Raw genomic sequence first — 26,667 nt, forward strand, 5'->3', positions numbered from 1 at the left:
TGCAAAGTTTATTTTAGTCTGCAGTGACTGTGACAGTGTTGCTAATTTTTCTCTGATTCCATCACTGCAGCTCAGAATAACATGAGACACCTACGTGATGAGAACTGGGATAAAATGGATAATATTTTATCAGTAAAATAATCCACACACTGTTAATTGGCTCCTGTTATTATAAATGCCACATTTGAATCAGATAGATCTCATCAGTTTGTAACTACTTTTCTTCTCTTTACCTCAGTAGCAGAAACAGTCTGATGTCACTTTAACGTGTTTTATGTGACATCATCCAACTAAAGGGCAAAAAATACTCTATACTGTCACATGCAGCCTGGTGATACCTACACGTATTTTTTGTCTAGGGCAACAGTGAATTTTTGAATGGTGTTTTTCATGTTTCGTTTACACCCCACGCCACTGACATTTTACTGTCTCCCAGTCCCAGACACCTTTGGTACCGTTTCATCTCATATGATATGAAGTAGCCTACATCATTCATGGTTCTGATGATGTCACTCATAATAAACACCCCCGCCTCTAAAACATGAACATGCTCGTGGCTGGACAGGAAAACCCAGAGTTGACTAAACTAGTTGATAACCAGCTTTGTAGCACCGGTTATCCAGACGGCCAGTGTTAGGGTTAGTCAAACCAGATACCGAGAAGATATCCTGGGTAAGCTGAACTGGCGTCGTAGTACAAAGACCTGTAAGCCATGATTTCTGTAAAGAGACATTGCTGTTGAGCTTTTCAAATGTATTTTTTTTGGCACTTTGAGCACCACAAGCAGAGTGCCATCTAGTTCCATTGTATTGGAGAGAAGGTAGACGTCTTTATGGCTGATATCTGCAACACTCAGCAACTCACACCAAAATAATCTAGACTGATAAATAGCACTACGGGTAAGAGGAATAATATGTATTGCTGATTTGGGGGTGAACTAACCCTTTAACTTGAGCTCAGTAAGCCAGTATTATCTGTTGGTCACTTGGAGGCTGTGGAAACAATCTCTAAACACAAAACAGATTGATTTTAAATACAAGGTTGGCCAAGAGGAAAATACAATAAACAGACACCACAAAGAGAAACAAATGCATTTATTACTTTCTATTAGAAGGTACATGATTGAAGTCCTGAAGGGGTTTGTACATGGATGCAGTTGTCTCTTTGCCATGATTGGACAGAGACCTGGGAGTTGTCACAATCAGCAGAAATATACTTTGATTCACACCCTCCTATTCTTCCATGGGGATACTTGGAGAAAGGTTTTAAAACCTTAAATACATTATGCATTTTATACATTGTAAGGCAGATAACAATTTGACAGACACACCCCTTTAGTGTATAAATACGGTTGACATTCAACCACCTATCAAACAGTAGAGCTCCCCAGTCTTCCCAGCAAAAAACAACAGCATCGAGTGCAGTCTATTCATTCTTACAAACATCCTGTAAGATTTTAACAATACAATGCAGAGGGCAAGCGATTTAAACATAAAAAGTATTGGTCAAACACATTTGTGAGACAGCATTGAGACAATTCAGTAGTATTTAGTTTCTTCTCCCAAAGAAAAAGCCAGATTCTCCTTACAGTTTCCAGTCAAACGGAGTGTACTGCAACTGGTTGGCATGATTTGTATCAACATTCTCATTTTCAGTGGTGTGATCCTAAATAAACACCAGAGGCCATGACCAGAGATGATTCTGAGAATAATTTGGTTTTAATGCTGTGAGGTCAGTAGTAGTGCACATGTGGCCTTTCAGGCTTTCATAGGGACTCACAGCATACATATATAAATAACATGGGAACGACTACACACAGACAGTACCTGTTGGATTTGCATACAGCTAAAGACAAAAGTGCACCTATTTCCTGAAAACATAAAAAACGTAGACAGTGATCTCTGACAGTGTTAGCTAGACAGAAACAATCCACATACAGTGTTCACATTGAGGAGGTATTGTATGATGAACAAGATTAGCTGTGGGGGGGAAACATTGATTTAAAATCAAACCGAGTGCTGCAGGAACGAGTCCTAAAACCTGGAAATGAGTTAGCATGTTAGCACTGCCAGTTCCCTCGTCTTGTAGTCAGTGGGTTTTTTGAGTAGGTTTTTGGTTAGAAGCCTGAAATAAAGTTTGTGGCTAACACAAGCTTCAGAGGAATTGATGGACAATGGACAAAATAACAGCTCCCTGAAGTGAAGCCAAAACATGTAGATTGTCCCCTGGTGGCTGGCTGCAGTACAGGTTCATAAAGCCTGGCACCTTCATGTTAGCAGACGAACACGGGCCAAACTAAAACATCAAAGTACAGGTCGAATAAATTTTTCCCAAAGATCGCATCTGTCATTTTAGGTAGTTCTTATCATGCTGATGTTTGCTCAGATATTCATTTTTCTAATAAGACTGGTTTTAATGAGTTATTTGATACTATAAAAATGGGGTTTGACGTCATGATTGACAGCTGGGCGTGTCAATCGGTGTGCTCATGATCAATAGCGATGCTTGTAATTAGTTGGACAGATCTTTCAGCAGGAACTCAACACAGCAGAGATTGCTACTGCGCAGACACTGGCTCCAAATGACCACCATTTGACCACCACTGCAAGATGGCAGTGGCCATATCCAGGATATTTTGGCTGCATTTTTGTACAATTGGAGGAAGTGGAAACATGTCATTCATCTATTTATACAGTCCATGCTCTGAACGCGGCTTTACAGCCTCGTTGTGGTGGTGACGATGAAGTTACCGACCGTGATGTTGTTTGTTTATAGCCTTATGTTAGCTTATTACTTCTGCCAATTTAATTTAGGTTCAAAAATCATAAAAGTGGTGCTTATTTGTGAGGATTATCTTGCCGAATAAAACGTGTAGGTATCACACTTGTTTGACTTGTAGCTTATTTTCTGTAATAATCCAAAATCCAATAGGAAAACCCAACTGGCTTTTTGACGAGGGAACCAGGGCGACACTACCTTCCAGGTCAACCTACAAAACAAAATCATCCCTGCAGCACTCTATCGTCTATAGTCAACATAAGCAGTGTGTCTGACACATACAGTGATGTCACATCAGAGGTCAAAAAGTAGATTTGTACATAAAACTTTTTACAAACAGCAAGACAAAAGTAATTTTCTTCCCACCAACCAAAAAGTCGATATAAAAGATTCGACCATCTAAAAACATGAACTAAATCTCAACATAAGATCTAATGTAACTGTCCTATATACACAAGTCTCACCTTAAAAAGCTAGTTTATGTGCAGTAGTTATACTTGGCCAGGGAAAAGACGCCCTGAGGGGAAAAGAACATTGAACATGCTTTGACGATATAAAAACATAAAAACAAACTATTATTCAGATTCCTGGAGTTAGTGTATTTAAAAGGGATTAAAAATGAAACATTTTTGCCCCATAGTTTAAGTACAGTGTATACAGGATTGCTGCTGCAAAGGACGAAAGGTTATCTGAATGTCGTGTTTATCAGCTTATCCAAGAGGCCGGAGCAACGTTTACTCTTGTGGCAGGTTATGGTCTGTGGGTTGATTGAGAGACAGCGGCTGCTTTCAGACTGGAATACTATGATTTAAATATACATGGGATTTGTAGGAAGTGTCCCAGTCCAAAGCACGCGAGCGTGTCAGCTAAGATCAAGGACAAAATATACAGTTTCAAGTTCATGGCAGCTGTGGCTCTACATTTAACCCTCCATCTTAGCCTATGTTCACATTACAAGCAAATGTGGCCCAATTTTGATTGTTTTGGTGTCATGTGGACACTGAAATTAGATTTTTTTTCCAGTCATATCTGGACCACTATCATATGTGGTCCTAAACACGATACATATCCAATCACTGGCCACACAACTACAGTAAGAAAGGTCATAGCGAATTCATGTGATTTTCCACACAGGCATGATTTTTGGTGGTGGTCAACATACAGATAACTCACCACACAGTGTCTGTGCGGTTTGTCAAAACTACAGAAGGTTGCTGTAGCCATATCGCTGCTGCGGTAGGCTGCCCCAGTCGTCAGCCAATAGAGCCCGACTGACAGACTCTTTCTGATGGGGACAGCTTGCCGACGTGACAGCACTGTTGTAATGCAGACAGATATTGCAATGTAGCCCTGGAAATGCTGAAGTTTGGAGGAACTGTTCCTCTGTGAAACCTTCCACATTGCGGCTTCACCACTGCTGACTCCTCTCCCGGCCACACCCTCACCTCTCTCTTCACAGAACTACCAACAACAGCCGCTAATAGAGCTAGTGGACTGAAAGCCCATTTATCTGACAGCCCATTATCCTGAAAATAAACACCCATTGCTCCAAAAATACGCTACACACTCTCCCAATCAGAAACACACAACTAATTATGATCATTCAGGAGGTGAAGCTTGCACCGCTGCGTTGTTCATTTTTTCCCCCAAATGCCTATTTGCAAATGTGACGTTTTCTTCTTGTTGTTCCAACCAGCATGTGAGGCGTTTCAAGGCAGAGATCTGTTCACATTGATGTCAGATATGAGTCACTTCAAACATGACTGTGAACAGTCGAGGCAGAACGATCAGATTTGGGTAGATGATTAGAATTGAGCGTTAAGCCCTGCAATGTGAACGAAGCCTCAGTAAAATGCACTTTGCTTAATAATTCCAAAATGCGTAGTTTGCTTAAGATGACTCTAAGCAGACAAAAAAACATGTTGACTGGTAAGCATAAGGAAAACCTGAGGTTTACAAGACTTAATGGGAAGGGCTCCAGGCAAGTGGTCCAAAGGCTAAATCATGTTTGGCAAGTTGCCCAAACGCTCCAGTAACTGTGAAGTCAACGGGGTGCATTTACACAAACTGCCTCAACTGCTTTGTACATGCTTACATGATAATCAGCAGACAACTAAACACAGGTGCAGCAGTACCAGATGGATTATTGTCTCTGAAGAGTTTCTAAGCAGTTTGTGATGTGCCTTCAAGCTGTAGGCGGCACAGAGAAACCTGCACAATAGCCTCACAAACACCCATATATCAATAATAAGATCTAGTCATTTAAATAACAGAATAAGTAAAAAATAAGTTAAAAACACTCCTAACCCCCACAAGCTGGCCCCATTTTCAAAGACAAAAAGAGCAAATGCTGTTTCTATTAAGCGACTGTGATCATAGAGACTTTAAGGAAATATCAGCAACTGATTTTCAAACTGTTAAATGGGTAATTACATATCCTGCTATCGATTGCATACAAGTACACAGGTAATCCAAGGATCCTTGTTAGTACGGAGTGTAGAGAGGAACAAAAAGGGCAGCAGTAGCTGAGGACAAGACAGGAAAGGTGTTCTTGGTAGTTTGGCTGGGTAAGCGAGGTAGGGTTTGTCAGAAATCAAGTGGCTTCAAAACTGGCAGGAGTGTCTATGGAGTAATATTTTACAAAGTGCGACTCTCCATCGTTTTCTCTTACTTTGTGCGTTCTTTGTCGAAGGCCCGGCTCCTTCCTCTCAGTGTCCAACAGTCTGGAGCCGGGTGTTGCTCAGTGCTCTTGCTCAGCGCTCAGCTGACTTAGCTCAGACTTTAATGTCCTCTTGAATGCTGAGCTGGGAGAGGGTCTTCTTGATGCGCAGGGCAGTCAAGCGGGCAGCTCCATTAGCATACCAACACTCCCTCATGATTTTGCCCATAACTCGCAGAGACTGGAACAGCAGGGAGGGAGAATCAAATAAGAATATGAACTTACAATACAGTATAAATCATTATGAGGATGACTATGCTTTATGTTAGAAGCCTTGTTTGAAAGACCCGTGTGTTCCCTGTGTCATCCACTTTTCTTAAAAGGGAGTTGTAAAGGATAACTCAGTTTATTGCATCACTGCTCTCATGTGAGTAGCTTCGGCCGTCATTTCCAGCATTACTCAGTTACGCCATTGCTGAGATCTGGGAAACCCAATTGGGCAAGACACATGATGATCTGACAGTTGTACACCTAGCCTATAATCTATATTTGTGAGTGTTATGAACTACACGTAAGCAGATTTGCAATAAAGACTCCTGAAATAAATATAGTATTGTTACCAACATGTGCTGGACAGTTGGACAAATAAACCTGTCAATGCTCTTTGGTAAAATATTTAAAGAAGACACTGTTTCTACATTACAACAAACATATGGTATTTTTGGCATTTCTTTGCACCAGTTTCTTATCTGACAACATTTGCTCCAATACCGATAAGTCAAGTTACCGGTGGATTTATCTTGCTAGTTGTAATAAGTCAACAGTTTAAGCTAATAAACCACGAGCGAGTGTAACCACAAAATATGCAGGACAAAAAATACACAAGTATCAATAAATAAATCAGTGTATGAATGAATAAATAAATCCACAAAGAAGTAAATGCAGATGTTAGGACCTTCTACCACATTAACATACAGGCAAAGAAATAAATAAATGCAGTTTTACAAATATAGAAATTAATTAAAAATCTTTATTTATGTCCTGTTTAATTATCTATTTTAAAATGTATACATTTATCTCAACATTTAACAGTTCAACAGTTATTTATTCATTTACTCTTTTATTGATTTGTGTATCCCTGTATTTATTTCAGCATTTATTTATTATTTTATTTATTTATCCCTGTATTTATTTCAGCATTTATTTTATCATTTTATTTATTTATTTATACCTGTGTTTATTTATGTATCTATTTCAGAATTTATTTATTATATCCTTTGTTTATTTTTTGTATTTATTTATTGATATTTATATAATTTTTAATCCTCAGTAAAAATGTGCATCCCTCATGGCACTGGAAAACAGTGAACAGAAGAGTGTAGACAGTGTGACAAATATTTTGTTAGTAATAATTTTAACCATATTACAATCATTTTCTTTTTAGTGATGTCACAACGTTCCTAGATCTCTGTAATTATGTTGATGACTGTGCTGTTCTGATTATAGTTTATTAAATGATGAGCAAAACCTAAAAAAAATAAGACCTATGTCATAATAACCTGCAATTAACTTCTGGTGTGAGTGTAGATCTTAAACAGTGACAAATTTTGCTTTAACTGATCATACCTCGTAGCTCTGCCACCAATTAGGAATGTTGGGTCGTAGCTTTTGGTCACACACCAACTTTCTCATCTCCTCTATGGAGGGGTCAGAAGGTACCAGGTCATAGTAGGGCAGCTGGTATTCTTCATGGATACCTGATAACACAGGAAAATGTTGGGGTCAGATCAGTGCTGTGATCTCAGTTGTTAACATCCATAAAAAAATCAAACAACACAGGTTGAGTATCCAGAGTGAAAACAAAAGAGTACAACCTCCACTATTACAGCGGCGTGCAATCTCCCAGTAGACCAGCCCCAGAGCATAGATATCAGCACACTTGAATGAGTCAAAGTGTCTCATGTTGATAGTCTCATCCAGAACCTCTGGAGCCATGTACCTGAGAGATGTAACAATAATCCCAGTTTAAAATTATGTGCAGAGTTAAAGGATGTTCCAGGAAAGGCGTCAGAGATATCTGTGAGAACGGACGGTCAGCAGCTGCAGGTGTGTGTGTGTGTGTGTGTGTGTGTGTGTGTTGACACAGACCTCTTGGTGCCCACCCTCTGATTGGGTGCAATGTCGATGGTATCCGAGGCCGAGTCATGACGGACAGCCAAGCCCAGGTCAGCGATGGCACAGGTGCAGTTCTTCTTCACGAGGATGTTCTTGGACTTCAGGTCTCTGTGGGCGATGCCTGGCTTTCCTATCAAAACATAAATGTAAATTACAGTTACTCATAAAGTCTGAGTTCTTTTTTTCTGTTGCGCAATGATACCATTGGCAGGTGTAGTTTGCTAGAAAGTAAATAGTTCCTACATGAAACTGCTCACAACAAGGTCTGTGGATTATCTTGAGTAACCAGGTAATAATTTCTGGAGTTTTTCAGATGTATTTTTTTGGTGCTTTAAGCAATATGAAAACACTGACTTCAAGAACTTATATTTATTTATCTATCTCTGTTCATTTCAGTCTCTATTTGGTTTTCTATTAACAAATTAACAGCAAATTATGGAGAATTTTACAAACTTATTTTAACCTTTTTCATGGGTAACATGTTGTCGACCAAAATTTACATACTGTAACTCAGACAGTTTCTGTTTTATGACTCAGTTCAGCTGCCTCAGAGTCTTGCAAGAGATGGCACAGATCAGCTGTCAACATGAGAGGCTTTGTGCCAGTCTGTGGGAGGGGAACATAAAGAGCAATTAATACAACCAGCCCTGTCAGTGATGAAGTGGTGCTGTCACCTTGTGTTCCCAGAATCTCCATGTGAAGATGTGCCAGGCCGCTGGCTGCGGACAGTGCCAGTTTGATCATTCCTTCAGTAGTGACAGAGTAGCGGTTCAGGTAGTCGAACAGAGAGCCGTGCTCGTGGTAGTCTGACACCAACCACAGCTGGGTCCATGTGCCGTTGTCTGGGCAGGAGACAGAAACATAGAGATACAAAGTGATTAGAAATTTACCTGAGAAGTACTGCACAACAAACAAAACTCATCATTAACCCTGAGCTGTGAATTATTTATCCATTCTTCAACATGTTGTGATGTCACAGGTGTGTACCTTTGTTATCAGCAGCTATGAAGCCCAGGATGTTTTCATGGCGAAGCATGATGGTCTGATAGATTTCAGCCTCACGGAACCAGGAGCGCTCTTCTCTGGAGGAGAAGATTTTCACCGCCACATCACCGCCCCTCCAACGTCCTCGCCACACCTCCCCAAAACGCCCTTTACCAATGATCTCTTGGAGGACGATTGTTCTGGCCACAGTGCGCTGGACGAACAGAGGCAGACCTGCTCAAAAGAGATGAGAAGAGCAATCAACAGTTTGCTGCTTCTAATTTGATTAAGCTCAAACAAGTTCAAGCTCTAACATGGGCGCTGAGCTGCAGCTACATTATCCACTGACCAGAGCCTGAACCAGACGTGGACAGATCGTATATGAGGTCCTGCAGGGTCCTGTCTTTAGCCAGGTAGAGGTGGTCACAGGAGGGGTCCTCCACCTCTAACCTTTGCCTGTGGCTGTAGGCCCTCTGGTGGTACTGATACAGGAACACACCCATCAGCAGCAGCAGACACAGCAGGAACAGCGGCCCTGCGATCACAGCGACCAGCTCCACCAGCCCCCATGTTCCACCTGGGCCGTAGCCTCCCCCGAGTCCTGACTGAGTTGTGACTGAAGAGAGACCAATGGAAAATTAAATTGCAACATCTGGTACTCAGTACACACATAAGACAGACTTTGATCCCTGATATAAATTGCTTCGTGACCATGAGGAATGACAGTATAAAGCTTTTGGTTATGCACATTGAGTCCACATTTGACTCTTGCATTAACTTCTATTGATTATTCCCAGTTATTTAAGTACGAGATGCTTAGTTCTCTACACTAAAAGGCTTTTACAGTGCAGTAAGTACTGAAATTGCATTAACAGCGTACATACACTGTAAAAGGTCTGCTAATTCTCTCCTTTGACCTTTCTCATATTTTTCAGTAGTGCTTTGTCTTTGTGACGCTCGTGTTGAGTTTCTCAACTCCATTGTTGATTCAGACAAATAAATGATTTTCTGGCTCCTTTTCACACTGTGTTGCACAGATCTGAAAAGGATATCCACACTCAAAGAGTATGTGAGTCAGTACAACAAGCAGAGCAACTTGGGGTTAAATTATCATCAGTTTATACCAGTCTTTTAAAGTGCTGCTTCTTGGTTAAAAGCTTCATATGAACTTGTGTTTCTTGTGCATGCTAGAAATGAATGCTGATCACACTTTCCTGTCACAATTGTTCTACATTGACACTCTTCTCTCTGCAAAATATTTTTGGACACTGTACAGAACTCCATAGGAAACATGTATCTTCCCAGGAACCATGAGTCATAAAACAGTGTAGGAAAGAGGAAACATGTTCCTGCCTGTGGTTTGCTCACTCACTGTATGTTAGGAGCAAATATTAGATGTATGGCACTCCAGGTAAAGACACACTTTTTTGTAATATGTGTTTGCTTCAAGTCACATGATAGATAGACATTTGTGTTCTAATCTGTCACACAAAAATTAAAAAATTTCAAGCATGGGTAGACAGTTTTATTTTGGACACACTAGGCAAAAATCTCACTTGAGCATTATGTAATTCAAGTGGACTAAGATAGAGAAAAAATTACTTCTCTTGGCTCTGTTTTCAGGCTTTAGAAAACCCAGCCTGTGACGGGAGACTTTGGACAATCACAGGTTATTTCAGAGAGTGAGAGAGTGTTCCTACTGGCAGTTCTATAAATGCAGATGTACTTGCATGTCTCTTCGGTGAAAGCTTGATTCAATGGTGGAGAATTCTACAAAGAATGTTGCTATTCCAGCATTAGCAACAACTGCCTGCACTGCTAGGTAACTAACAAAGGAAGACAGAGTCTGATAATAGAGTCTGACAAAAAACAAACAGAAGACGTGTCAATGCTGGTGAAGCATTTCAGAGATGGAGAAAAAATGCTGCAAGTAGTTTAGCCTTTTGCTAACCAGAGCCAAAAGCTAACAGCTGCGGCTTCATGTTCACGTTTACGTAGCTAATGTTAGTGAGACCCTCGAATCACAGTGAGTCCTCCGCCTCAAACCCTTCCACTACAGATCACTTTGCAGGGAGGAGAGTAAGCACCAGCTCCGAATGACCCACAGTCAGCGACCGCAGAATCACAAATTCAGCAAATGGAAACCACAGCTCTGGGAGACCAGACAGCCCAGACTCCAAGACGTCAGATTAGTGAACTTTCTGTTGCTGCTGTTACAAAGGTTTGACCTGGCACTGCTGTTGGCCACCAGCACGCTGCAATGCACTGGCCAAATGTGAGCTGCTCGAGCCACCAACCAAAGGTCTGCTCCCTGAGATGCTGCCCACTCTCCTACCAGTGAAGCATGGAGGCGGAGAGTGAGGCGGAGGAACCGTGGAGTGGCTGGCTAGCTAATCCTTGTCTAATTTGTGGGCGGGGAGGGCCTGAGGAAATGAAGTGTGGAACTCTACAATGAAAAAAGAATAAAAGCATCAATGTATGGCAAACACTCGGTTAATGTATGAAGCATGTGCATATGCCCATGGTCGTTTGGTGGGAGGGGCTTAGGACAGAGAGGAGAGAACTGCAGGAGGAGGGTGTACTTTTAAATTCTTATGTTTATTGGCCTTTTCCAAATTTCTGCATATCCCAGGTTTAAGGTCAGAGCATTGGTGATCATGATGTATAAGCCATGTGCGACTTCAGAGCTCTTACCTGAAGGTACTTTGAGGTCAATGCTGTTGCAGTAGTCTGTGTAGCAGCAGTGGATGTTCAGCAAGCCCTCTGCACCGAGGCAGAAGAACGGTTGTCCGGGGGGCACAAGATTGTCTCGTGTGATGCATCTACGGACGTGCTGCTCTTGGCCGTCAATGAGGGAAGTGGAGGCCATGCATGCTCCATCCGTCTCACACTGGAAGCCAGTCTTCTCACACTGGACAGTGGTGCAGTTACACCGCAAAGCTGCAGGGACAAAGGGGGCAGAAGGAAGGAACACAGCGTGAGACATAACAGTTTGCATGATTAAAAGTACTAGACTTTCGTCTGCAAGCACAGCTAATGAATACTGTGTGTATGTGTGTGTGTGTGTCTACAGGCTGTGAATTTATTGTTACATAACGGGCAAATGTGGGAGCAAAGTACTTTCTTTTCTTCTAAACTGTGCAGGAACATACAGTACACATCATGCGCAGTAGAGGGCAATAGCAGCCATAAGTAACAGTATGCATTACATTATAAGCTCTGCACTTACAAACAATATGCAACAGTGGATGAAGCCCAAAAACAGAAAGGACAATTCCTAGTACCACTCTGTGATGACATTCTGTTATGGTTTCTGTAGCAAGTGGCATCTCACTTTTAGATAATGGTGATTCAATTAGTTTGGTGAGTGTAAGACCCACCTGAGGAAGCCACCTGGCAAGGTTAGAGTAATATTTCACAGCAACACTGCCTAAATATTTCAAGTACTAAAGGAACATTTTCAGATGAGTGATGCATTGCAAAGATGAACTGGAGAGGTAAGGACAGAGAGACGGAGGATGGTACTGGCGAGGTCAGGAAGTAGAGGAAGTGTTCAAGGTAGGGTGGGGTGTGTGTAGGATGGCAGGGGCTTTGGGAGGATGGGTGGAGAGTTTATGTGAGGGCATGTAGGAGTAGAGATTAAATGACCGGCTTTGACAAACAACAGACTGAGACTTCCTCTTGAAACTCGGTAATAATATTAAGACACAGACATGATGGGACATTCCAGTCATTCTGAAAAAGCCCCCAGTGGATTCTCAGCAGAAAATGACCTTGCCAGAGAGCATGTCTGTGCTGGATGTGCTGGTTAGAAAACATGTACATATGAACCTGAACTTCAGAGTTATTACGTCAAACGGGGGAAATGTAGAGTTAATGTGTTACAACATCTCTGTGGTGCTGACTCATACAATGCCAACACCTACTTGGCAGATGCTGGTGGTCATACGAGAAACAAAACAACCTATCTTTCAAAAAAATAAGGAAGATAGATGCTGACTAAACATGAAATGAGACTGACGTTTCAGATTTTCCGTGCCTATTATTGTCATAACTATAATCAACATCGGGCTGATGTTTGAAAAGAGTCCTCAGAGAACAAAAAATAATCAGCATTAGGAACCGAAATCCTTAAAGTATAGTTAAATATATCCAAGACACTGCAAGACACTGCAGTTAATTTGTGTGTTTACCTCTGTTTACACAACGATTACATTAATATCACCACTGGAATCAGATGCTTGAGCACTGGGTGATCTTTCTGTTTACGACCAGAACACAACAGGATTGAGATGCCATATTTCATGACATTTTACATCCCGAGCAACAACTTAATGTCCTGTACTTCTGAAGAACAATAAAGGGAACAGAACTGACATACATATCTACACTGTGTGGGGATGCAAAGCAAAGTTATACTCCTTAACACCATGGCAAAACATAAACAAGCTCAGGAACGGGCTTTTCCAGTTTATATTTTACCAGAATTTTTTTTTTATTTCATCTCTTTTTCCTTTTCAACTTATTCCCCCGGCCATCTACTTACTTACCCATTACTATGTTTGTTTTCATTGGTTATCATTGTCCTTTTTATATATTTTTATTATAACCTTTTTTCTGTAATGTGTGGCGCTGTTGTTGTGCAAAGGTTGGGCTGGCTGGGGGAAAGAAAATATGAAAAAAGGGTGACCCGTAAACCAGCAGCTTGTGTATTGTTTGTTAATAGTTTATAGTCTGTTTCTCTGTCCTAGAAGGTCTGTTTCTGTTGATCATCTAATCTGATCAATTAGTCAGCTGGTAGAAATTTAACCAGCAAGTACTTTGATAATCAACTAATCATTTAAATCAATCTTGAAGCAGAAACACTAAAGATTATTTGGTGCCACCTTCTCAAACTCTTCATTGAAAACTGAATTTCTTTGGATTTTTAAATTCTCGGACAAACAAAAAGCAATTTCAGTGGCAATGTTCACTAATTTCTGACAATTTATGGAACTAAAGTGATTAATTAAGATTGATTAAGAAGGCAATCAGCACTTTAAATGGCAATGAACTTAACTGATAGGTGCAGCCCTAGCTTTTTTGTGGCAATGTAATAAACTGTTTTTAGGAAGGAAACATGGATGACAAATAAGAATATTATACATATCACCCACTCCTACTCTGCCCCATAACATAACAAGCTGCACATATTATTAACCTGCTGATGTATACTTTCTAGTCTCTCATACACAGAAGTAAAAGTGGATCATGCTAACACAAACAATAATACAGATGACACTATAGAAGACTCTGAGTGAACACACCAGACTCACCAGGCTCCAAATCATGATAAACTTTGTACTAATCTACTATCACACACAGGTGCATTTGTTCTAATACACCATGTTGTACATCTGTGTATTATATATGTTTACAGCAACACTGCAACATACGTTTAATCCCCACATCTGTGCCTGGGGCTGCAGTTATGAGATTACTAATGTCTGTAACATGAGCACATCTATGATAATTACATTAACATGTGAGCACTCTGAAATCCTGACACACACACACACGGCATCATTATCTAACATGTCAAGTGTCTCTGGATAACATTACTGTGATGCAAAGAGGATAAACAGCAGACAAAGACATAAGGGAAGGGTCGCACACAGCGGTAACAACCATATATTTAGCTGTACAAGTTAAATAACCACTGCTACATAAGGCTGAGAGCAAAGCAACACTCTGTGTGTTTACAGCCTAATAATTGACTGAGCTGACAGCCCATGCTACCTCACACACCTTCTAACTGCTGTTTCAGACTAGCCTAACTGGCTCGACAACGACAGAAACACGGTGAGATGTCGTGTGTTGTCACATTTACACGAAAGATATCTAAATAACACGCAGGTTTGTACAAATTAAGGCTGACCTGGTTTCAAGTCTATGTGTCAATTCAGTTTGTCGTCCCGGTGCTAGGCTAGCTAACCTAGCTAACGTTAGCTAGCAGCTAACTCCACAGTCGTTCGCCTTCATGATGGCAGCAGCACCACAGCAGCGGCTTGTGAACAAAACAAACTATAAGTCACTCACCCTCGCAGGTTCTGTACAGGACCGCCTGAACAACCACGACGGCTAACGAGATCTGTAGGTTAGCCATGATCAATGAATTCCCGGCTCATCGCATTAAGACATTTAGTTAGCTAACGTTAGATGTGGCGAGGCGTGATGATGACAGCTAACCAGGCTGTCAGTGCACAGTGAACAGTTGACTAACATGTTCCACCAGCAGGCTGCAGCACACACACAGACTGGGGATTATTACAGAGGTGAGTTAGTATCTATCTATCTATCTATCTATCTATCTATCTATCTATCTATGTTAAAGGTCACACCCATTAGGATGTACTGTAATCCTGGATATTACAGACAGGGTGCTATAAGAGATAGATATGCAGCACATTACAGACTAATTCATATATAACAGTTCACAGAGGTCACTCCCAAACAGCCTTTTGTCACCATCAGGTTGTGCTTGTCATTAGGCTCACATTGCTGTAAGATCATCCCCAAATTTATTAGAGTTCTGGAGGAAAAGATACTTTTGCTAATATGTCATTTTCAGTATTTTCTTACAGAGCATATCTGTCTTTTCACCTTTAGCCTTCATATGCACATGTAACTGAGTTTAAGCCTAGAGCAGGGGTGTCAAATATACAGCGTGGGGCCCAGAACTGGCCCACCAAATGGTCCAAGCCGGCCCACTAGATGACTTTGCACACCTATTGACGCACTTGTGAAGGCTAGGAGGTGCCAGGTGTCAGGAGCTATTTAAACAGTGAGTAAAATGATGTCTCTGAGGCTTTTCCACCCTGACCAGAATACATTTCTCTGAGATAACAATTAACACATACTTTGGTCATATTTAAAGATATGGAACAGTGTGCAAAATATTGTTAACCGGCAGCATCGATACAAAAGAATCTGTGTCAGACTTCTATCTTAAAACAATATGAGAGGAACCCTGTTGCTAAGGCACTGACAAAACTTCAGATTGTAAATGGGTTGTAAGGCAGGGGATGACTTCACCTACTTCTTCTATAGCTTCTACTTCAGTGAAAAATTATGAAAAAAAGCACATGTAATGAAAGTGAGAAGTAAACTGACTGAATGTGGAAAAACTGATACATACTGTTGAATTTGCAAAATTTTTTTTAGGATATTGCAGGCTGTTCATTGTTTTTTTGTAAATGGATGAACATTTTCAGAATGTGCTTCTTTACACTGAAAAAGTGAAAAAATAAAATAGAAGGGGTTGTTGTTATTTGTAAATTACTATGCAATAGTTTTACTGGTCCAGCCCGTGAGCTGTGTGTGGTTCATGTACTACAATGAGTTTGACACCCCTGATCTAGAAAGTGCTTAAACATATTTTATTTTAACACTGACAATGCCACTTTGGGACTCTCACCCAAAGACTGGTGTACTTCTCCCACCACAAGAGGCTAACCTTTAAACCCCAGGTAAGCTCCACAGTTAATACAGAGGCACATCTACAAATAAAGAATGTAATTTTTAATTTGTTGAGTACAAATAATCTTTATTTGTACATGTGCCAGTGTATTAACTGTGGGGCTTACCTGTGGTTTAACCCTTTAAGACTTGATTTTTTAATTTTTATTTTTTTTAAAACAAGGAAAGAAGGCAATAAGAAATTTATGAAATGGCCCAGATATTACCAAGATATGAAAAATCTTTAAGAAGTAACTTTAGTAATTAAGAAATCACCCAAAAATAAACCAAAAAGAAAAGTAAAAAAAGAAAAACAAACAAGAAAATTAACTTAAAACAAGCAAAAAACAAAAAGTTTAAAAAAGAAAAACAAGAAAATTACCTGAAATAAGCAAAAAAAAGAAAGAAAAGTAAAAAGCCAAAAACAGACGTCCAGATTTCAAAAGGGTTAAAGGGGAACCTCTTGTAGAGTGGTGGGAGAAGTACTTTTGTTACTAGTCTAGCTAGTCTTTGGGTGAGAGTCCCAAGGTGGTGCTGTCGGTGTTTGCTTTAAAATTAAATCTATTTAAGCACTCTCTAGACTCAAACTTGGTTGTACATGTTTATACTTTATGACAGGGGATTGTTGTCCTCAGTTATGGTGTTTGGTTAGCTGCCCTCAGCCTTTGGGAGGACAGGGAGGAACATCAGCATTCATTTGGAGAAATCCAAAGCTCATTTTCGTTTCAGCTCTGGTTTGTTCTCCACAACCCCCTGAGAAACATATCTGTCTCTTTACCTGCTGAATGCAACACAAGCTTGTGTCCGCCTGATGTTTGGTGCTGAGCAGATGTTGTACAGTTGCTTTATCAGAGCTTTTCTGCTGAAACAGTTTCCTGCTGTGGCTGAAAACAAGGTTGATAAGAGGAAAACCAAGACAATGAGCTAAAATAGATTTGAATATTCTATAGAGCTGATGAAACTGCAGACTTTGGTGGTGACTATTTTTGTTAGTCTCTACAAGCAGCACCTTTCACATTACACACACAGGCTGTAAAAATAATGGGCTTAGCCACCGTGACCTCAGCTCTCATTTTGAAGCCTTGGATTTCACACATTGGCCATTGCCATCTTGGTTTTGTGGAGCCAGAAGTGACCATATTAGTGCTAGAGACTGGTGTTGTGGAGGAGCGAGGGGTGGATCTGATTGAGAAGCCAAGGACACGATCGGCAAACAGTCTGTCACTCAAAGCAGTCCACCCCTTATACCTAACTCCAAGCGGGAGAGTAAAAAAAAACGATAAGTCCCCCGTACAGTTGTCATTAAGGGGGAAATTAGCTATAGAGACCAAAACCGTGTTTTGTACCAGGCTGTAAACATGTTTATTTCTGCTGTAAAGTCAGGCATTTTAACTATGGATCAACCTCAAGTGGCCGTTTAAAGAAGTGCAGTTTTTGGCGCTTTCATTTTGGCATAATTTTTCAGCCCCATAGGTTGCACACAGTCATTTGATCCACTGTCAGTCTAGACAATATTGACTATTAGTGCTACTTTAAACACCAACAAATGAATGAATTGACTGAATTGAAACTTTCGCTGTTCTATATTTATTTGTAATTTCTCATAGAGTTAATAAAAGCAAGAGAGATGTGAAGATGTCATTGGCAATGTCAGAGAGTGGCATTAAAACTGGAGGATAAAACAGATCCTTCATGATACATGTTTGCTACACACTGTACAGTATTTACAAGTGATTTTTGAATAGTTATTTACAAAAATACATAAAACTATAGACCTTTATTCAATGGGATCACACCAGCTGGGACACCGATACACGACTTAAAATGAGTGTGGGCCTGGAGCGTGAAGTGGGAGGACCATTCTCTCCAGGACCACATTTTGTCATGATGAAACAAACAAAGCCTCAGGGTAAAGACAATACCAGCTCTGCTGTCATGGCTGGTAACAATATTACATAACAATACAAATGAGCTATGACAAAGCTACGTGATTCTATATTTACATCTTGCATATAGGAGAAGGATACACAGGTATAGGCTACTGTATGAATGATGAGGTAGATACCATAGAGTGTAGCAGTGTACCGTTTAGTCTTTTTGATACTTTACATTTACACATAACCATGAAAAAATAAACTTTTTTTCCTATCCTAACTCAAAAAATACGTAACATTTGTCTCAACTTTTAGACATTACAGGCTAAAAGGTTCAAACTCCTCTAGAAGAGTCTCTGCGGTGCTCGTTTGAGGTCCTCCATCATCCAGGTTTAGGAAGAAAATATCTCCTCTCTTACCTATTTCCTTTTAAGTTATAGGTTCTGCATTTGTTCAATATGCCTGAGATATTTGGTTTGAACATTTTAAACCCTGAGGTGAACACAGAAAGCATATTGTTCTCGTACTGCATCACAGCCCTGTTTTGGGCAACTCTTATTTTTTGGCCTTCTTGCTGTCTTTTTCTTTATTTTTCTCCTTTTTTTCTTTCTCTGCCTTTTCTTTCTCAGCCTTTTCTTTCTCAGCCTTCTTCTTCTCATCCTTGATCTCCTTGTACCTCCACTTGGGCGGTTCCAGGAAGCCCTTGTCCCTCCTCTTCTTCTTCTTTTCTTTCTTTGGCGTTGCCTCTGAAGGCCTGCTGATGTCAATCTTGGGGATGCAGCCAGACGGGAATATGCTGTTCCTTCTTGCCATACTGCGGGGAATAAATGCAGTGGCAACTTTGGTGGAGGCCAGTGAGAGGATGCTGCCTCGCCGCTCCGTCTCGGCACAGCATGTTGCAGAGATGGACTCTGCTGAGTGGATTGTGGGTATGATGCGTGATACTGAGCCGTTGCTGTGGCACACTGAGCTCTCTTCTAATTCCTTATCTGTGTGTTGCTTCACCAGCTCTGGCACAGCCATGCGCCTCTTCCCCACCTCAGGAGGGCTGGTAGGGCAGAGGGGACGGCATCCAGTTGAAATAAGTGGACTGTGGACGCTGGTGGTAATGCGCACCATATGGTCCAAGACCCCGTTGTCCTGGGGGTCACGAGGAAATCTGAATCCAAATGTGTTTTTGAGCCGCTGGGAGATTTTTTCAGTAGCACTTTTCTCACCTGTGGCCTTAGCTACCCTCTCCTTGAGCTCAGGCCACTCAGGGACATAACTCTCACAGAACTGCTCAGCTTTTGGCCGCATATTGAGGCGGCGGAGACGATGCAGGGTCTCATAGCGACCTGTTTTCAGTGCCCAGTCCCGAGCGCATTTTCCTTTGGTGGAGTCTACTGCATGGATGTCGGCACCTGGACATAGAGATGGCAGAGCAAAGGAATTAAGAGAGAAAGGTTTGTTTAAAAATTGAAAATTCATTCATCTTCTCTTTTTAGTGTAAATCAGATCTGCAGAGAGCTAATAGGCATTTTCCTTGGCTGATATTTTGACTTGTCAAAGCAAGAAAAGCACAGGTGTCATTAATCACATTAACAATAGTTCTGTTCCAGGTTCCAGGTGAATGTCCCAGTATGCCATACCAGTGAGCCAGCATGTACAGACCCAGGACCCTCAAACTGAAACCCTTTAATTGAGTGCAGCTGTTATGAAATGATTCTGTACACCTGTGTGTTTTCAGCTATAACATGCAGTGGCATCCCCAACAGGGGTATTCTCAGGCCCTCTGGTGGCAGAAAATAATTGGAGGTCGATATTACTGTCTTTAGGAGGCTGTGGTGTACTAATTTTTAAGCTAGCATCAAAGTAGTGGCATCTTGTAAAACTACACCACCTAATGCATCCATTGGTACCAACTATGTCAGCATAGCTTGTCCAGAAGGGGGCTAAATAATGCTCCAATGTTATACTGAATTTGGGCGAGGGAACTGGCATGGCTATTTTTTAAGGGGTCTCTTAAGCACTTGCGTCAAGATATCCGAATGAAGATGGGTTTTATTGGCACCGACGAGTCTCATCTAAATTAGGAAAGATTTGTTCTCAGTAAATGTTCTGGTCCTTACAGTCAATGTACTGGACTGAAGTATTTCTCTTTCAAAGGACATCCAGCCTATTTGAAGAACAATGAATTGACTAACATTTATAGATACAGAACACATTAAAACAAATGTTGAGCATTCAAATTTTTAACCGTATCTGTATTAGTCTATGCACATCAGGGAATTAGTGACATTAACTCTAAAATAAGAAACCAAAGCCTATCAGTGTGCATTTCCTTAAATGACCCAAGCCCATACTGACATTGTTTGTAACTGGCCTATTGATTTAACAGCATCGGCTATAATAATAACAGTGGTAATAGCACTGTAATATCAGCAACAAACATAGAAAAAGTTAGCAACCCAGATATTGTTATTAAGGTAAATGTTGCAGTTTATTATGATACAGATCATATCATCTAGCCCTGGCTGCATTGCAGAGCTTCAGTACTTAATCAGTTTGTTGATTGAAAGCAACTACTCTAATAATCCATTAATTGTTTGTCTTTTTTTTTTTTTTTTTTTTAGCACAAATGCCAACCATTCACTGGTTTCATCTTATCAAATATGGCATACTGATGTTTTTCTTTCGCATATGTGACAGTAAGATTTTTCATTGTTACTTGACAATACAAGCACATTGAAGGCATTACCGCAAGCTCACAAGCTTTTTTACCATTTCCAAGACTAAAAGAGTATGAATTAACAAAAAATAAAAAATAAACAGCAGATTCATCAATGAAGAAAACAGTCATTATTTGCCGCCCTCCTGCAATGTCAAACAATAAATTATGACTAGAGATTTTAGGAAACGTGTACAGTCCACAAATAGCTCTGCAAGTGGCTAATCTACAACCAGCCTGCAAGAGTAGTAAGTCAGAGGTTATTGGCTGGTGTGCTAAGATGTGCTAATGTCCTCAGAGTGATCCCTTAAACCGGTCTGGCGTCACAGGCACACTCACTCGTGGACAGAGTTAGCTGGCTTCAAATAAGGACAGATAAACCGTGGGCTCAGCTATTCTCTCCACCAGCCAGTGCTGTAACTGTTCATTTAGAGCTGTAAGAGTCCCGGTTAATGAGCTAATGTCAGGGTTTGAAAAAAGCCAGACAACATCATAGTTGAACAGCTCCTGTATGAGTGCAATGTTGTGAAAAGTCAGTGTTTTTTTTTACTGGTGGAGAAAGAGACCAAGAAGAATAGGGTTTGTAGAAGTCAGATTTTTGAATGTCTGGAGCCCTGGTGAGAAAACTGTACTATAAGCCATCTGAATATTATTTTATATGTATCTGTACGTATATAGACTTGTGTGCATTTTAGAAATCTTTGACTATGCAATATTATTGTGCAATTAATCCAAATATTGTCAAAATTACAATATGGCCAAGTATAATTGCAGGAGCTGCAGTTTTATTTATTTATTTTTTATAAAGACATACATTTGTCACGATATGCTCCATCTATCATCTAAATTTATCATATAAATGAAGCATTGTGGTGCCACAGAGATGCCCCGATCCACAAATCATATTCCAGATGTCAGGGAACATGCTTGTTTGGTACAAACCCCAGCAAAATCAAATCATCATCCTTTTTTTCCACTTAAAATGAAGGGCAAAATATCGGAACTGATAATCACAATATCTGTCAAAGTAATCACAAAATGATTTTGATTTATTTTTTTGATCATTATGTTTGCATATTGTGCTGTCCCTATATGGAATATAGAATGACATGCTTAGGTCTAATTTTTTTTTTTTAATCAAAAAAATGCAATATATTGATATGATGCAAGTTCTATATAATTTCCCAGAGAGTTTGCATCAGTATATGCAATGAATTAATCAAAATGAGTGACAAACAAAAATTGTTTGCCAAGACACGTAAAAATAAATGGGAAATCAAGCAAACACACTGGAAGGGCACTCAGAACAAGCAGACCTCCATTAAGGCCATATGCCTTATTTTGCAGTGTTAACAAAAGTAAAAAAGAATTTGTGAATCCACCCTGTTGTTTAGATCTGCTCCAGAATTGAATGGGTTCATTTTTGGGCCCATGCTACACCCTTCACCCAAGTTTCATTAAAATCAGGACAGAAGGTTTTTTTTGCAATTCTGCAGACACACAAACAAACTGAACCAAAAACACAACCTCCTTGGTGGAGGTAACAGTTAAAATCATCTGTAAATTTAGTGCTACAAAGTTAGCTGTGTCCCCACTCTTACGTACCAGCCATAACAAGGGCAGCCACGACGTCATTGCGGCCGGTCATAGCAGCTTTGATGAGCGCTGTGAATCCTCGACAATCCCTTATTTCAGTGTCTATCCCAGGATAGTAGTTTAGGAGATACATGACTGTGTTGATATGACCTGTAGAGAAAAACACAGAGTTCAGAGATCAGATCAGCACTTTGTCAGCTGGTTTGGGCTGCTTGCAAATTAAAGTGTTTTTAGTCTATGTCAATGCAACTGTCTAATTACATCATTATTGTGTTTACTTTGCTGGTTTATCCTCTGATCTTTGCTTTTTTATGTTTGTAGGTATGACTTGCCTGCTTGGGAAGCAATCATCAGAGCAGTGTTGCCTTCGTTGTCCTGGTGGTTTATGTCTATAAAGGGACAGTGGTGAAGCCCCTGCACAATTTCCACAAATCCTTTGCAGCAGGCCACCATCAAGCCGTTCTGTTGGTGAGGACCAGTGACAGTGGGAGTGTTTTAGACATTATGAGCTATGATTTAAAGGTTCTGAATCATCACCATTATGAATGAGACTCTCACCCAGCCGTTGATGTCCAGCTCTCCAACCTCCTCTTTTGTGACCCCTCTGTCCAGAACTTTCCGCAGAGCAACGGGGTCATTACGAACACATGCTCGATACAGTGTTGCTGCTGCACACCCGTCTGTTATCTCTGGTGTGTAATCTGGAAGCACGGAGTCATCGGAGAGGATGCTGTCTGAATCAGACCCGCTCCCCGCCAGAGACACGTCGTCCTCATCGGGGCCTGAGCCCAGGTGGGGGTCCTTTGCTGCGGTGGCCATCTTCAAACAGCAGAGCAGGTGAGACGGTGCTGTATTCTTTGGCTACATCTACAAGAAAATGAAAAATAGAAACTAGTTGGCAGAAACTACTGGATGTTGTCTATAGCAACAAAGGTGCAATCAAGTGCACTCTAGAGATGAAAACTAAGCGAAGTATGAATTTATCCTCCCTGAAAAGCTCCTGTAATTAATGCGTTAAAAAGTTGTTGGATAATCACAACAAGCAGTATATAAAAGGCTTCAGATCTGCCACAGTGAAAGATCGAAAGTTTGCTTACTGTCAGATTGACAAAGTAAAAACATGATTCTGTCAGTCAGGGATTATGAGTGTGTTATGTGTGTCATGGAGTGGGTGTGGTTGCATGAGCTCAGTGTGCCTTTACTGTTGAGTAACTGGATCAGCATCTGAAAGCCGTGCTGAACATACAGGAGGGCTAAAAGAGGAACAACCCACCTCAGAATAACCTCAGTCACATGTGGCCCCAGTCAACCCAAGGTTTGGCTCTATTGCTGCTTTCTGAAGCCAACATATCTGAAACTGATGACTACTACAATTTAATTAGTATGTAATTACATGAAAATGTTTACACTTATACTCAAGTGTTACTGGCACTGTGAAATTAAAGCAACACAATAGTGATTTGGGAATATTCAAAACGTCTATAGTGGATGAATGACGGTGGTTTTCCAGATATTTTCATAAGGCACGCATTGTTTTAGTATCGTACAAAAAAAAATAAAAATCACTTCTTACTGTGAAAAGTGTCTGAGAATTTTGAATTCAGACATGTCCAATGTTACATGCCACAAACAAGTTCATGAAACCAAAGTAAAGAAGTGAAAATTCAGATGCAGAAGTTCAGTATCCCTCATCATGCACTACCACTTTGATCAAGCCAACTTATACATGAACATAAAGAATGAAACACTCACCACAAAGGGTAATCAATCAGCCGCAAATGTAAATGTATCCACGTGTGTCGGCCTGTGCATGTCACACCTCTGTGATTTCTTGCTGGACGACTTCTGACTTCCTCAAACACTGCGTTTCCAGAGCAGCGGAGAGGTCACAGTTTCCTCCCGGCGCCAGTAAATAGCGGCACGTTGCCCATTTCCATCCCACATATCGTCGTGATGACATAAAACTGAGAGGAGGAGTCTTTGCGGAGTCTTGACTGCGACGCTGCATGTTCAGATTCTGTGCTTAGCTCATCCCACTTACAACAGCTTTATGGAGGGGATTACGTACTGCTCTGGCCATTTTCATCTTTAACCACAACCCCAGTGTTGTCCATACTACCTGGGACTAAACAAGTTCTATAATTGGCTAAATTAAAGAGAGTTTCTCCAGAATCAGACATGGTTTATTGCCAAGTAGGATGGACACATACAGGGAATTTAACATAAAGTAAGCACATTTACAACAGAAGATGAAAAAATATATAAGAATACATAGAATTAATGTTGTTAAGTGTCTGTTTTGGAAGTCTAAAGATGTGCAGGAATGTGCAAATCATTGTTATTGTATGTCATGTCCAATTTTCAAGTCTTTATTTTGCTTTTTTCTTTCTTTCTTTTGTGAAAATAAGTAGATTCCCCATGTTTTTAACTCTCTGATAAAATATCACAGAGACATTTGAACCACAACAAAATGGCACAAATCAAAATTAGAAACTTAAAAAACAAATTAGAAGAGAAACAGAGCAACATGTAAGAAAAGTTGGAGTGTAAATAACAGCTACACGTCAACTTATGCAAATTTAGTGTCTTATTAAAACACAGAAACTGCCTGCAGGATTTGTGATCCATCCACAAATAAGCAATTAATCCAATTGTAGATGTATGAAATGTTAACTGTAAGCTGCTTAAGAGGGAGGAATCTAATTCATTGTAAATACTGACTTGCAGACGATCAAATCCCATCAGTGGTGACTGACCTGCTCTGAGCAGATGGGACAGATTCCAGACTCAACAGGTTAAAACAGCAACATGTGAAAGAGTAGCTTTTGTTGAGGCTTAGTGATGATATTGCTCAGATGAACCACAGGATGGGGATCTCTCACACAGTCCACACACTCTAATCTCAGTCTTGAAACTGATGATACATGTGTCTACAAACTGCGTTAACATGATTTAAATGTATCTGCATTCTATTAAACGAGGTCTCTAAGGATTTAAATATATTTCTTGCTCCACTGTAGGACTTACAGTGCAGTCATGGTTGAGTGTAGAATAAAAGTGAATGAAACAGGACTGACAAAACTAAAACTAGGGAATCATATAGGCAGCATTATCTGGTCTTGAATGACAATAAAAGAGCACTTAAAGTTTTTCTAAAGCTATTCTGAGTTAGTTAAAACTCCTGCTTTGGGAAAAGTCACAGACTGAAATTAGCCTGTGGGAACTGTGGGACGTGGCTGGACTTGTCCGCACAGATTGACCCCTTTCTTGTCCAGAGGAGCCCGGGGACAGCTCCCACTGCAATTGACCAGCTGTACTCATCTGCCCGGAGGAGAAAAAGACCTGGTGCGAAGCTTAAACTGTCTACTTTTGACCTTCTGCTGGACGTCAGTCAGGACGACAGACTTCTTTTTCTGAAGCCTTTAAACCTTTGTGTCCTTTGATTGAGTAAAACTCAAAGGATCAGCTATAGATGCGTGGATAAGCTGAGAAGAATGAGACTGAATTTAAAGACATTAAGTTGAAGAAAAAGGACGCTACGTTAAGACAAACAGAGGAGCCAGGGATGCAAAATGAAGACTCTGGCAAAAGTGCAGGGGAGGACTGAACAACTTCTGAGATACAGGATTAATGAAGTGAGTGTTTGTTGTTCAAATGAGGAGATGGAAATAACAAACTTTGATGCTAAAAACGTGTATAACTGAACTTGGGGCTACTCTTAATAACTTAGTAACATTTTACATAATGCTGACATTGTGTAAATGTAATGGAGTTATCATTAATGACACAAAACAGGAAGACCACACCTGAAAGTAAGAATATTCTGTCATGCTTGAACTTCTGTAAATGTGCTCATTTGTGTCAGATTATCTGAACCTCGCTTCAGTCAAATCGTTGCTTTTATCCAGTTTACTAAATAACATATTTTTTAAAAATACAGTACTAACACAATTCTTCTAGTTTTTATAATTATTAATTTTTGTCTAGTCATTGTATATTGTTGCTTTGTTTGATTTAATGATCTATAGACGCATTGCTGCTTGTTTTTCAACAGTGTCAGCAATCCTTGAGTACTTTGAAAGGCACATAAATTAAAGGAATTATATTATTACTATTAGTCTTATAAACAGGGATGATGGTAAGTTGATCTTAGTTTAATTATCATTGGCCATGTGTTAAGAAAGCATAGCATGCTGACAGTTTGCTGCTGTTTATGTAGCAGTACTTTCTAATTTTGAAAACGCACAAACAACGAGGTGCATGTCAGTGTGAGTCCATCAAAACATCTTACTTAGACTCATTTTCTGTTGACTTAACTAGAAAAAAATCAAGCCCTGGTTTGTTTTTTAGTGTTTTATAGATTAGGAGCAACTTTTAAGATCAAATCAACCTGA

At 40.3% G+C, this 26,667-nt stretch overlaps 3 protein-coding genes across 4 annotated transcripts in view; 1 reads left to right on the plus strand and 2 right to left on the minus strand.

Moving 5' to 3' along the window:
- Positions 1-1,699: 1,699 nt before the first annotated feature.
- LOC125889710 (activin receptor type-1B-like) lies at positions 1,700-14,768 on the minus strand. Its single transcript, XM_049577804.1, is given in 9 exon segments — positions 1,700-5,678; positions 7,064-7,194; positions 7,312-7,436; positions 7,586-7,742; positions 8,287-8,454; positions 8,600-8,830; positions 8,946-9,212; positions 11,291-11,536; positions 14,675-14,768. Coding segments are annotated over 9 exon segments (1,545 nt in total). The 3' UTR covers positions 1,700-5,552.
- A 2,845-nt stretch (positions 14,769-17,613) lies between these two features.
- Positions 17,614-24,169, minus strand: ankrd33ab (ankyrin repeat domain 33Ab). Its single transcript, XM_049577927.1, has 5 exons — positions 24,026-24,169; positions 22,832-23,140; positions 22,606-22,735; positions 22,283-22,423; positions 17,614-19,370 (listed from the first exon to the last, which is right to left on the minus strand). Exons 2-5 carry the CDS (start codon positions 23,090-23,092, stop codon positions 18,523-18,525), a joined length of 1,380 nt encoding a protein of 459 aa, XP_049433884.1. The 5' UTR covers positions 23,093-23,140; positions 24,026-24,169; the 3' UTR covers positions 17,614-18,522.
- Positions 23,101-26,667, plus strand: part of arhgef25b (Rho guanine nucleotide exchange factor (GEF) 25b) — a 42,378-nt gene continuing 38,811 nt past the window's right edge. Inside the window, exon 1 of one of the 2 annotated variants that reach the window (XM_049577037.1) lies at positions 23,101-23,110. Coding sequence is in view for 1 of the 2 variants with exons in the window: in XM_049576865.1 (XP_049432822.1) it covers positions 25,846-25,908 (63 nt within the window). In the remaining variant the exon portion in view is untranslated. Of the gene's footprint in view, positions 23,111-25,470; positions 25,909-26,667 lie in introns of those variants that run through there. The other variant, XM_049576865.1, reaches the window with a different exon arrangement.

The sequence above is a fragment of the Epinephelus fuscoguttatus genome, linkage group LG1 (assembly GCF_011397635.1).
Source record: "Epinephelus fuscoguttatus linkage group LG1, E.fuscoguttatus.final_Chr_v1".
Classification (NCBI taxonomy): domain Eukaryota; kingdom Metazoa; phylum Chordata; class Actinopteri; order Perciformes; family Serranidae; genus Epinephelus; species Epinephelus fuscoguttatus.